A 14,171-nucleotide genomic window follows, 5' to 3' on the forward strand; every position below is an offset into this window, starting at 1 on the left:
GGTACTTTCTGACTCTCAGATCCTGTGATGGCTTGTGGCATTCTTCTGCTCAGCACTAATGTACCGTGGGGGTTATTTACTGGCAAATTCAGGTAGTGCTTATTGGTTGAGGATCAGAATTATTTGAAAAATAATAATTGACCTTGGAATATATTTGTTTCAGTTCAGTATCGTCCTCCTTTTCCTTGCTCCAGTTATCTTAATTTTTTTCATTAAATCAAAGTAAGTGTTTTTACCTATTGCTTTTCATTAGCCCCTGCTTTTAATTAACTTTTGATGTTGTTGGTGCCTTTTCCTTCTCGGAAAGAACTAATACAGTGGTTGGAACATGATTTTGAATAATATTTACCTGTAATGTACTGACCAAGTTGATCAGATGCTCAGTCCATGCTGTACAAGTTCTGTTCCATAACAAAAAAAAAATTTTTTTTTTAATGGTGTGTGTTACACCCTATAAGTCAGTTGATAGTGGCAGGTGCTAAAGTGGAATCTGTGAGACAGTTGGCTGGGGCAAGGGAATGAAATATTAAACCTCTTCTTCTTTTTTTAACCTTAACAAATTGAGCTTATGAACATTTACTGGGTGAAAGGACACTGATGCCCACCTTGGTTCACACGCGTTAGGCGGTCGCGTGGGCGTGGGTGCCTCGGGGTGGGCTCTCGTGTCGCGTGTGGGCCTGCTGCCTCCGGGGGACCTCAGTGCTCCCCCTTGGTTCACACGTTAGACGGCGCGTGTCGCGTGGGCTCTGCGTGGGCCTGCTGCCTCCGGGGGACCTCAGTGCTCCCCCTTGGTTCACACGTTAGACGGCGCGTGTCGCGTGGGCTCTGCGTGGGCCTGCTGCCTCCGGGGGACCTCAGTGCTCTCATTGGTGTGCTCCCGGTGACAGTGCGTTTGTCTAGGAGAGCTGGCGGGTCGTGCTGTACAGGTCTTAACCCCGCCGTCACAAAATGAGCAGGGCAAATAATGCTGGGAGATATTTCCAGTGAAAATGAAATGCCCTTTTATTAGCCCCATTATCAGGTTCAAACAATGATCACTTGATCAATCTGGCAAGAGGACAGCCATACCATTCTTGATTACAGGTGGCGCTAGTGGTAAGGAATCTCCCTTCCAAGGCAGGAGACGCAAGAGACTTGGGTTTGATGCCTGGGTCAAAAAGATACGCTGGAGTAGGAAGTGGCAACGCGCTCCAGTATTCTTGCCTGGGAAATTCCATAGTTGGAGAAGCCTGGCGGACTGCAGTCCATGGGACCGCAAAGAGTCAGACACAACTGAGCCACTCAGCATATAAAATATGTATTTACCTTCACTATCATTAACAGTGAAACCTTCCTAAAGATAAATATTATGCTTTGAGGTATTGGCTACTGCTAACACAAAGTTCTTGCAAGACGTTTAAGAAAATATCTCATCTTAAATTTGTTTATTTAAACTGAATCATCCTTTTAAAATATATATTCTTGAGCATGTTTTACAATATACGTGATGTATTGGCACAAGTACCTATTCAATTTATAAATATACACATAGTGAGGATACATTACAGAGTTCTAATGAATGGCTGTTTGATCAAACAAGTTTGGAACATAAATGTTTTTAAAATAATTTAAAGATAAGAGGTTCATATTTTTTAGTTCTTTGTATTTTTACTTTACATGCACAATTTAAATGTCTTTTCCTTGTTAAAATATCCTTGGGGTTAAGTCCGGTTTAGGTGACTTTTCCAGATTGAAATGGAAGAAAGTAAAGTAAAGTAGAATGTAATTAATCAAATTATAGAATGAGTCATTATAGGTGAAGTAAATGTTCAGTAACTGAGATCTCTAGAATTTAATACCTTAAAAATTGTTCTAAAATTCAACTTATTTGTGAGGAAGCTAGGCCTAAATCAGAGTGAAGAAACTATGAAATATTCTTTAAGAAGTGCTTCTTCAATAATTTTGAGAATAGATAAGAAACCAAGTTAATTGTGTTTTAGCAAATCTTTTAAATGCTTTCATTTAGCAAGTAGTTGAGAATTATTTATCATTACTCTGTTCATTGTTTGAATTAAAATTAATACCAAAGTGGCACTTGAATGGCCTTTTTTCCTTTTACATTTAAATAGGCTAGACCTTTGCTTTCTTTAGACCATTAATTTGTTTTTACACAGCCTGCGAAGGTAACCATCAACTCAGAATTAATTAGTGGGATCAAAATTAATGAGATTTTAACTGTATCTGGGTCATTTCTACTCTAGGCGAGTTTTCTTCATACAAATTGGACCAACATTTTCTTGAAAGAAGAAAAATTAAATTTATTTAAATCCATGTTTTAAAAGTAAAAAACCTCTTTTGTTGTGAGTTAAGTACCTCTAATAACTGTGCTTTCTTGGGCCTAGTAATACTAATTTTTGTTGTTGCTGTTTTCAGTCTTGATTATTTTGGCTATTTCAAGGCTGTTGCTCATTACAGTAAAACTAGACCTAACTCTTCAGATGCTTATTTTCGTTTGCATGGATGGTATAGCAGGGAGAGATAAGAAAGCCTTCCTCAGCGATCAATGCAAGGAAATAGAGGAAAACAACAGAATGGGTAAGACTAGAGATCTCTTCAAGAAAATTAGAGATACCAAGGGAACATTTCATGCAAAGATGGGCTCGATAAAGGACAGAAATGGTATGGACCTAACAGAAGCAGAAGATATTAAGAGGTGGCAAGAATACACAGAAGAACTGTACAAAAAGGAGCTTCACGACCAAGATAATCACGATGGTGTGATCACTGGCCTAGAGCCAGACATTCTAGAATGTGAAGTCAAGTGGGCCTTAGAAAGCATCACCACGAACAAAGCTAGTGGAGGTGATGGAATTCCAGTTGAGCTCTTTCGAATCCTGGAAGATGATGTTGTGGAAGTGCTGCACTCAATATGCCAGCAAATTTGGAAAACTCAGCAGGACTGGAAAAGGTCAGTTTTCATTCCAATTCCAAAGAAAGGCAACGCCAAAGAATGCTCAAACTACCACACAATTGCACTCATCTCACATGCTAGTAAAGTAATGCTCAAAATTCTCCAAGCCAGGCTTCAGCAATACTTGAACCGTGAACTTCCAGATGTTCAAGCTGGTTTTAGAAAAGGCAGAGGAACCAGAGATCACATTGCCAACATCTGCTGGGTCATGGAAAAGGCAAGAGAGTTCCAGAAAGACATCTATTTCTGCTTTATTGACTATGCCAAAGCCTTTGACTGTGTGGATCACAGTAAACTGTGGAAAATTCTGAAAGAGATGGGAATACCAGACCACCTGACCTGCCTCTTGAGAAACCTATATGCAGGTCAGGAAGCAACAGTTAGAACTGGACATGGAACAACAGACTGGTTCCAAATAGGAAAAGGAGTACGTCAAGGCTGTATATTGTCACCCTGCTTATTTAACTTCTATGCAGAGTACATCATGAGAAACGCTGGGCTGGAAGAAGCACAAGCTGGAATCAAGATTGCCAGGAGAAATATCAATAACCTCAGATATGTAGATGACACCACCCTTATGGCAGAAAGCAAAGAGGAACTAGAAAGCCTCTTAATGAAAGTGAAAGTGGAGAGTGAAAAAGTTGGCTTACAGCTCAACATTCAGAAAACGAAGATCATGGCATCTGGTCCCGTCATTTCATGGGAAATAGATGGGGAAACAGTGGAAACAGTGTCAGACTTTATTTTTTTGGGCTCCAAAATCACTGCAGATGGTGATTGCAGCCATGAAATTAAAAGACGCTTACTCCTTGGAAGGAAAGCTATGACCAACCTAGATAGTATATTCAAAAGCAGAGACATTACCCTGCCAACAAAGGTCCGTCTAGTTAAGGCTATGGTTTTTCCAGTGGTCATGTATAGATGTGAGAGTTGGACTGTGAAGAAAGCTGAGCGCCGAAGAATTGATGCTTTTGAACTGTGGTTTTGGAGAAGACTCTTGAGAATCCCATGGACTGCAAGGAGATCCAACCAGCCCATTCTAAAGGAGATCAGTCCTGGGTGTTCTTTGGAAGGACTGATGCTGAAGCTGAAACTCCAATACTTTGGCCACCTCATGCGAAGAGTTGACTCATTGGAAAAGACTCTGATGCTGGGAGGGATTGGGGGCAGGAGGAAAAGGGGAGGACAGAGGATGAGTTGGCTGGATGGCATCACCGACTCGATGGACATGAGTTTGGGTGAACTCCCGGAGTTGGTGATGGACAGGGAGGCCTGGCATGCTGCAATTCATGGGGTCGCAAAGAGTCGGACACAACTGAGTGACTGAACTGAACTGATACCGTTTTTATTTGGGGCCAAACACATTTTTGTGGATGGGGCATGTCATTTACCAGTTCTCACCATTATTGCACTGTGTGAGTGAAGAACAGAACTACTCTTTAAAATGTACTTAATGTAAATACACATGTCAGAAAAGAACATATCATGTGAGAATGAAAAACTAGAATTTTTGGAGTTCAGTTATTTTTTCCTTCAGAAAATTACACCCCACAATCTACTTTTTAAAGCACACCCTCTACTATGATTTAATTTTTGCTTTGTGTTTTACTAATAAGAGTGCTAACATGATGTAGAGACTTTAAATCTTTTTATGAGGATGGATTGCATTTTCTTGAATTAAAAAAAAATTATCCACCTGTATATAAATGGCAAAGGTGACAGTTCTGACAGTAAAACTTCTCTTGAGGATTTGGTGCCAGAGGTCAGGCTCTCTGTTAGAACGGGGATACTGCAGGTTGTAAACTGCAGTCGCAGATGCTTGGCTGAGAGAGAACGTGTGGATCAGTGCTTCTCAGTTTTGTTATCACTTCAGATGTTGAGATCCACCAATAGAACATAATTTGAAAAACACCAGAGTAAAGAATATCGATAAAAAATTCACCTTTTTAACAGACTTCAGCACCCCCTGCCTAGGGCTCATTTTATCTATGAAAAGGAATGATAGGAAAGTATGTGAACATTAATGAAATGATTGTCAACTTGGGGACTGGGAAGTTGGGGAGTTAGATGTGTGACATTAATTAAGGATTAGTTCAGTTTAAAGATGGAGGAGGCTTCCCAGGTGGCGCAGCGCTATAGAATCCGCCTGCAATGCAGGAGACGTGGGTTTGATCCCTGGGTCGGGAAGATCCCTTGGAGAAGGAAATGACTACCCATTCCTGTATTCTTGTCTGGAGAATCCCATGGACAGAAGAGCCTGGTGGGCTGCAGTCCATGGGGTTGCAGAGAGTCAGACACGGCTGAGCCACTGAGCACGCACGCACACACAGAGTCGGATACGACTCTGAGCGACTGAGGGCACGTTCTCTCATCAGTGCCTGATTAAAGGGTGTGAGTAGATGGAAAGGAACGCCGTTTAGAAACAGTTCTTTGCAGTGACTCATACACAGAGAAAACGATCACTGTTAGATTTGTTTTCTCTGGTAAGAAAAATAAATAAAACAACTACTTTTTCGCAGATCCTTATTGCAACATAGAAAATGTGTGCGCGTGCTAAGTCGCTTCAGTCGCATTGGACTGTCTGTGACCCCATGGACTGTAGCCCGCCAGGCTCCTCTGTCCATGGGGATTCTCCAGGCAAGAATACTGGAGTGGGTTGCCATGCCCTCCTCCAGGGGGTCTTCCCAACCCAGGGATGGAACCCAAGTCTCTTACATCTCCTGCATTGGCAGGTGGGTTCTTTACCACTAGTGCCACCTGGGAAGCCCAAATACAAAATAGGTAATCATTCATATGGCAGTCATCTTTTTGTAAATTGAATGATGGATATATTTGATAAATGTATTAATGATTATTTGTTGAAATGCAAACACTCCATTGTACTAAACTATTATTTTTTATTCCCCTAAACTATTGTCTTCTGTTAGCAGTATGTCTGGTGAAAGTAAAAAATACCTTATGTAGTGTGAAGTAATTGAAAATAAAGACATTACGTTCTATTTCTGCCATGTTATATTCTAACATTGCCTATATTTAAATGATATTTTTGTAGTTTGCCACTGTAGTTTGACTTACTGTTTAAATACAAGGTAAAGTTTTACATGCCATAGTCAGCTACCTTTTAGTCCTTAATGTCTTTTTTAAAGAAAGAAATGTTTTATGCGTATGAGGAAGCATGAAATAAATAAGCTTAAAAGATGTGAAGAAAATTCTATGTGATGTTTTAATAACAGTTTATAACATGATCTTTCTGAACTTAGTTTTCTTAACTTTGAAAATTAGTAAATAGCTACTATGCTGATTATAGTTTTTATATCATTATAGAACACAAAGCACAAATAGAGCTAACACAGTACCAAAGGTGGAAACACCTGAATTAAAGAACAAAGTGACGAGTTAAATCTTTCTGTCTTTTTCTAATGTTCTGCTTCATTCAAAAATTGATTTTGGGTTGTTTACAGGAAATAAACAGTATTTAGTTAGATAAAAATAAAGCAAAATCACAGTGAAGAGAACATGAGAGAGAAACTAGATAAGCCCACCAAGAGTCCATGTTCGGAAATGTATGCCCACACCCCGTCTGTTATGAGTGGAAAATTTAGGCCTATGTTTCCTAGTAGCCAAAACATCGAAGGAATCAGTTGCAGCAGCCTTCCCCAAAGTGTGTTCCTTAAAAACTGTGTCTTATGAGATTATGATGGTCAAATGAATGTAGATATTTGTAGGCCCTCTGTAGATATAGTTATAGTCCTATTACAGGTTAGAGGTTCTTCGAAGCTTTGTGGATAAAAACAACTGTAACTTGTGTTTCCCATGCATGTCTGGTCACCCCCTGGTCCTGCCTCCTGCTTTTTCTCATCTGATAACATGTCAACATTTCCCAATGAGGGAGATACTGTTCTTTAGCCAAAAAAGTCTGCTCAGGCAAAGCGCAGCAGAATGAGCTTTGAGAAATTTCTCCTCTGGATCCCATAGAAGGGATGAAGTTGAAAGTGAAAGTCTCTCAGTCGTGTCTGACTCTTTGCGACCCCATGGACTATACAGTCCATGGAATTCTCCAGGCCAGAATACTGGAGTGGGTAGCCTTTCCCTTCTCCAGGGGATCTTCCAACCCAGGATTCGAACCCAGGTCTCACCCACATTGCAGGCGGATTCTTTACCAGCTGAGCCACAAGGGAAGCCTGTAGCAGGGATCATATGTCTTAACATATAGCGCCTTAGCTCTCCTCCTCAATAAATAGCCACAGTAATGAGTTTCAGATGGCTATTTTCATATGGGTTCACCTTGATGTGAACCGGAAGCACAATCTAATAATTCACTACAAAGCTTTAAGTTGCTTATACATGGTCTTTCAGACATACAAAGACTAATGTTTAATTTTCTCCATTGTGGATTCAGTTCTCTGTAGCCACTGAAAATCTTTACTGTCTTTGATTGTTTATATCATATTCCATCTTGTTCTAAAAAGGGATGGAAGGGCACAAAGCAGGGATGAGCAGGAAATACAGAGCAGGCTGTTTACTGAGCTTTTGTATGTTAGTTGAGGCCGTGTGTGCCTGCTGAGGTTCTAGGCGGAAGCTGTGAAGCACACCTACAGATAATACAAATGGCGGCTCTTCAGAAATGATTGTGGCAGAGGGAGCGTGAGGGTATTGTTTTTGAGCAAAGGAGCAGGGAAGAGCATGGGTCTAAAAGACAGAGTCACGGACAGAAGCGCTGCGGAGCGCAGCTCCAGCTGCTCACAAAGGGAAGTTCAGACAGGGAAAGAGAACACGTCATAACAGGTCAATTTCTCTCCAGCTCTGTCTGTTTGTATATAGCAATCATTTTAGTAAGGTCATCTTCAGATTTGAGCAGCAGCTTTTCCTAGGTGTCTTTTCCTTTTTAAAACTCGTTTTAATGTAGTCTTTTTCAAAGTGTTGTGATGATTGAACTGGGCATTTTAGATGTAATATAAAAGAAGAAAATTTTCGACACATTCTGGTGTTGTGGTTCGTGTTTTTGACAGCGGTGAATGTGTAACTAATTTTGATTTTACTGAGGACCAGATCCATGTTATTCCGAATTTAATCTAGATGTGATTGAGATTTATTTTTCCTTTCAGGCAAGAGTGCAGCACTGCATCTGTTCTGTAGCCAGTGACCACTCAGTGGGACTTCTAAGTTTGCGCGAGAAAAAATGCATTATGCTGGCGTCCCGTCATCTTTTCCCCATTCAAGTTATCAAGTGGAGGCCTTCTGACGATTACCTGGTGGTGGGATGTTCAGACGGCTCCGTGTATGTCTGGCAAATGGATACTGGTAAGAAAAGATGAGACTAGGAAGTTAAATGCGTATATTCGGCATGCTAGAAATGAAAAATCTTTTGTCTGAGGAAAAACCCCTGAAATGTCAAAAGGTTGCTACTTGTGTTTCTCATCACCGCTTTTTCTAAGTGTTCTTAAAATTATCAACAAAAAAATATTTAGATGTCCTCTAAAATATTTGTTGTACTCTCTCAGATACTTGTAGAGTATTTCACTGATCTTTAGAGAAATGTGGTTGATGACAATATTCAACTTAGGACAGATATCAGACACTAGATAGCTAAGTGATTTCTATATAATTCATGAGGCAAATTGTAAGATTAAAGAATCATTTTTGCCTCTAGTTCAGAAACAATGGAAAAAGAATTCTCTTTCATTTGAACAGCAGAAAAATAATACAGGGCCTTTAATTGGAGGAGATAATGAAAAGTTTTAAGTTCTCGAGGGAACATGTAAAATTTCAGGGTTCAGATATTTTACGTATGTGGCATAAGATGCTGCAGATAATGTTTAGCTTAAAAATATAGGCCATGACATATAAAGTTTACATACAGAAACTTAGCGTTTTTCCTTGGAAGTTTTTAAGTATGTAACTACATGTTTATTAGTTTGGGCTTTTAAAAACACACTTTATTCTACTTTTACTATCCTAAGTCATCTATCAGTGAGTTAAACCTTTCTTTATGTCCCTAAAGAACGTATGTGCCATGTAATATTTCTACTATTTTTTCCTTTTTCTCTCTGAAACTGTTTTTTGTTTTCTTAAATATTCCTGTTTGAAATCGGACTATGTGTATATTTCTGGCTTGGACGGTGGTATAAGAGGGAGAGCTCACAGGTCTTTTTGGAGCAAGTAGCCATAATCTTCACCTATCCTTCATTTGCAGTCCTGGTTCTCTCTGATAGTGCACAAGCAGTTTTGACAAAAGGAAGTGTTCTTGAAGAGTGTCAGACTTCTTTACTTTGGCATTTAACATTTTTTTTTTTTTGGCCTGATTGTAAAACAGGTTCTTAGTTTTTGTCAAATTTTGAGAGCACCAAGTGAAGGTGAAAGTCGCTCAGTCATGTCCGACTCTTTGCTAGAACACTGGAGTGGGAGCCCTTCCCTTCTCCAGGGGGTCTGCCTGACCCAGGGATCGAACCCAGGGCTCCCGCATTGCAGGTGGATTCTTTACCAGCTGAGCCACAGGGAAGCTCAAGAGAGTACAAAGGCATTAGAAAAGAAAGATGAACTCAAATTCACCATTGTTCAGTGGGGAATGTGGACATGTTTCTCTCTAGTCTCATTGCTACACTTTAAAAAATGGATTTGCTGTCGTCTTTAAAAAATGGATTTGCTGTCATAGTATGTAATTTTGTATCCTGTTTTGTGTTCCTTTCTGTTGCACCCTATCTGCTGAGCAGCACTGTTTCATGTTCGCTGATTTGGTTCATGCTACAAACCAGATACAGTTGACCCTTGAACAACATGGGGGTTGAGGACCCCACCTTCTTCATAGTTGAAAATCTGTGTATAACTTAAAAGTTGGCCCTCCATTCCCGTGTTTTCTTCATATCTGTGGTTCTCCGTTCTTGGATTCAAATGACCAAGGATTATGTAGTACTGTAGTATTCACTACCAAGAAAAGAAATCCATGTGTATGTGGATCTGCAAAGTTCAAACCTGTGCTGTTTAAGGTTAACTATATACAGAGTTTGTCTTGGGCTCTGGGATTCCCTGGTGGCTCAGACGGTGAAGAAGCTGCCTGCAATGCAGGAGACCCAGGTTCGATCGCTGGGTTGGGAAAATTCCCTGGAGTACAGAATAACTATCCACTCCAGTATTCTTGCCTGGAGAATCCCATGGACTGAGAAGCCTGGCAAGCTACAGTCCATGGAGTCCCAAAGAGTCAGACATGACTGAGCAACTAACACTTTAACTTTTTTGCTGGAGTCAGACTCGGTGTGAATTTAAGATCAACCATTTGGCAGCACTGTGATCTATGGCAAGTCTCTCAATTTACTCATCTGTAAAATGAAGATACGGAGAAGGCAATGGCACCCCACTCCAGTACTCTTGCCTGGAAAATCCCATGGATGGAGGAGCCTGGTGGGCTTCAGTCCATGGGGTTGCTAAGAGTCGGACACGACTGAGCGACTTCACTTTGACTTTTCACTTTCATGCATTGGAGGAGGAAATGGCAACCCACTCCAGTGTTCTTGCCTGGAGAATCCCAGGGACGGGGGAGCCTGGTGGGCTGCTGTCTATGGGGTCGCACAGAGTCGGACACGACTGAAGTGACTTAGCAGCAAAATGAAGATAATCATAGCTCCCATTTTATGGTGTTCCTGAGAGAATAAAATGACATAATGTGTACCTGGTGTGCCGTAGGTGCAGGAAGTCACATCCATGTATGTGTGTGTATTTTGTGTGTGTCCTTGCATATGTGTATATTTCCTATTATTGTTATTTAACAAACATGCTTAACTTGTTACTTTGTTGGCCTTGGGGATATGATTTACCTTTATTAAGAAATTTTTTTTTGAGAATTAATATTAAAGACAGTTATAGTGCTGATAATTATAAAACATTATTTTAAAATACTGCATATATAAACAATTGATATATTGTAAATACAAGAGTATGTTAAACTTGTCTAGAACTTTAAACATTAATATGATAAAGAATATAATTTTTCTGAATTTCGTAGATGCTGAAATATATGATACTTGAATACTTCAGATACTTGAAGGATATTTACAAAGAATGTGAAAGTCTTTACAAATGAGACCTTACTGGAAGACGGAATTACTTTTCCAGTAGTTTCCCTAGTAGGAAATGACAAATAGCTCCTGACTGTATGTGTACCGAGGATGTTATTTTTATAACCGGTTTACTATAATTAAGCCCAGTACATAATATTGCAGTTGACCAATTATCTTCTGACCTTCAGGAGGATTTTGATAAACAGTCAGTCAATATGGCGTTCTTAAATCAAGATAAAGCTAGGGAAGCAGAATAAATTTTGGACTTCAACCATAATAGGGAGTGTACGCTCTTTTTCCATCTTTGCTGTTCAGGTTTTAGCTAGTGATATAAAGGTCCCTGGGGAGCCAGGAAGGCACATCCTGAAGGTATTGACATTATTTATTAATTAAATAAATAAAAAATGAAGCAAAAATAAATCAGATTCGGCCCAGGCTTAATGTATGAAATGTGTTTAAACTCTGAGGAGATACTTTTTGCCTCTACTTCATGTTTTGGGAATGTATTTTTACAGATGAAATCATATTACATGAAAACTACTCAGGCATTTTGTGCAATTTTCTGTTTGCCATTTTGAATTACACTGATGCTTCTAGCTTAACAGCGCTTAAAAATGTCTTAACTTTATAATTTCATGGAGCATTTTGGTTATTTTTCTCTTCAAATGGGTAGTTTTTATTTTCAGTGTTCATTTCCTTATGAAATGAAGTTAAAGCTAGTAATACAAAACTTAGAGAGAGGTCCAAAATTTTTGTTCTTTTATTTATCCTCTTAATTATATGCTGCTGCTAAGTCGCTTCAGTCGTGTCTGACTCTGTGTGACCCCATAGACGGCAGCCCACCAGGCTCCCCCGTCCCTGGGATTCTCCAGGCAAGAACACTGGAGTGGGTTGCCATTTCCTTCTCCAGTACATGAAGGTGAATAGTGAAAGTGAAGTCGCTCAGTGGTGTCTGACTCTTCGCGACCCCATGGACTGTAGCCCAGCAGGCTCCTGTGTCCATGGGATTTTCCAGGCAAGAGTACTGGGGTGGGTTGCCATTGCCTTCTCCGTTAATTATATGCAATAGTGCTTAATAGGGGGTTTCCCTGATGGCTTAGACAGTAAAGAATCTGCCTGCAATGCGGGAGACCTGGGTTCAATCCCTGGGTTGGAAAGATGCCCCGTAGAAGGGAATGGCTACCCACTAGAAGCCATGGAAATGATTATTCCTTCACAACTCTGAGTAGTTAGAAAGTTAGTGTAACAACCAGCAACAAGATTTGGCCAGCTCAACATCTTGACTCCTACTTACGAACTTATTTAAAAAGGTGGGTCACCGACCTAGATGGTGGCTGCTGCTTCATGGAGCATTCTGTAGGGATCAGGTCCTTATTCTGCACACCTGATGTTCCCAGTAAGCATGTGGTGGTGTTCCCACAGGCCTCTGACAAGGTCAGCATCCTTTCTGTTGGGAGATAGTGGCATGCTTCAGGTAGTGACTGTTGCTGCAAGTTGTTCTTCTTATCTGACCATTACCGAGCCTGACACCATTGTTATCCGCACTTTTTATCATGTTTGCTTCATAATGAAAGTGATTCATCATATGCCTATTCCTGGAGGGACGGTTGTCAGTTGTTCTTGTACAGTTGCAAACACCAGCAGTGATTGCCAAATATTAGAAATTAGTGTATGAAGTCTTACCAGTTTACTTCGTTCTGTTACCTTTTTTCTTTTTTTTATTCCTGTCCCTTCAAGTTTTCTGAAATATTCCTGTTTTTGCAATAACTTCATGAAATATGTGTTTGAATCATTTTTTTAAAACTTAAGTATCCAATAAAATAGAATATGAACTAATATGGCTACTGGCACAACATATATAAAGCATGGATATCCAAAAACATTTATTTTGATTTATTTAAATTGATGGTTTTGCCTTGTTATTAAAATTACCAAAGAGAATCAGGAGGTGGTACTTCAGTCCTATCTTTTGTTGTTAGTAAAGAGTTTGCTGCTGCTGCTGCTAAGTCGCTTCAGTCGTGTCTGACTCTGTGCGACCCCATAGACGGCAGCCCACCAGGCTCCCCCATCCCTGGGATTCTCCAGGCAAGAACACTGGAGTGGGCTGCCATTTCCTTCTCCAGTGCATGCAAGTGGAAAGTGAAAGTGAAGTTGCTCAGTGGTGTCCGACTCTTAGCGACCCCGTGGACTGCAGCCCACCAGGCTCCTGCGTCCATGGGATTTTCCAGGCAAGAGTACTGGAGTGGGGTGCCACTGCCTTCTCCAAGTATTTTCTTCACATATTTGACCTTTTGCCTCCAGGATATAATACAATAGAGATCTGATTTTATGTTTCTGTTTCACATCATTGACTTCTCTGTATCTTCTGTATTTTTGTTATCATTCTATTACAAAAATAAGATAAGGACTTCCATGATGGCCCAGTAGTTAAGAATTCAAACTCCCAATGTAGGGGGCATGGGTTTGATCCCTGGTCGAAAAACAGAACTATTATAAGATCCCACATCCTGCATGGCATGGCCAAAAATTAAAACCAAACAAACAAGCAACCACTGTAAGATAGGATAGGCAGAGACACAAAGGATGAAATGGTTAAGGAAAAAAACAGTATTTTTCTAGTCAAGCAAAGTTTCTTATTTCCCTTTTGGATTCACTCTGAAATTTTGAAGGAAGAGGTTATTAGAGTGAAAGTATGACTCTCTGTTCAACCTTCCTCCCTGTGAGTCCTCTGTATAATTAATTACTAAGTCCTTCCCATTAGGTAGCCATCACCTGCCTTTTTTCTTTATATCAGGCTATATTTTTTAACACCCATGCTATCTTTGGCTTCCCTGATAGTTCAGTTGGTAAAGAATCTGCTTGCAATGTAGGAGACCCCAGTTCAATTCCTGGGTTGGGAAGATGCCCTGAAGAAAGGATATTCTACCCACTTCAGTATTCTTGTGCTTCCCTTGTGGCTCAGCTGGTGAGGAATCCACCCGCAATGAGGGAGACCTGGGTTCAATCCCTTGGGTTGGGAAGATCCCCTGGAGAAGGGAAAGGCTACGCACTCCAGTATTCTGGCCTTGGGAATTCCATGGACTGTATAGTCCATAGGGTCACAAAGAGTTGGACACAACTGAGCAGCTTTTGCTTTCACTTTAATGCTGTCTTTATTGGTTTCTCTGTCT

The 14,171-nt window shown here is 40.3% G+C and overlaps 1 protein-coding gene across 4 annotated transcripts in view; it reads left to right on the forward strand.

The window, feature by feature from the left end:
* Positions 1-14,171, forward strand: part of WDR7 (WD repeat domain 7) — a 357,488-nt gene that overhangs the window by 59,588 nt on the left and 283,729 nt on the right. For all 4 annotated transcript variants that reach the window (XM_070362049.1, XM_070362051.1, XM_070362048.1 and 1 more), the window contains one exon: positions 8,056-8,251. In XM_070362049.1, the coding sequence (XP_070218150.1) occupies positions 8,056-8,251 (196 nt within the window). The remainder of the gene's footprint in view (positions 1-8,055; positions 8,252-14,171) is intronic.

The sequence above is a fragment of the Bos mutus genome, chromosome 24, assembly GCF_027580195.1.
Source record: "Bos mutus isolate GX-2022 chromosome 24, NWIPB_WYAK_1.1, whole genome shotgun sequence".
In the NCBI taxonomy this organism is placed as follows: domain Eukaryota; kingdom Metazoa; phylum Chordata; class Mammalia; order Artiodactyla; family Bovidae; genus Bos; species Bos mutus.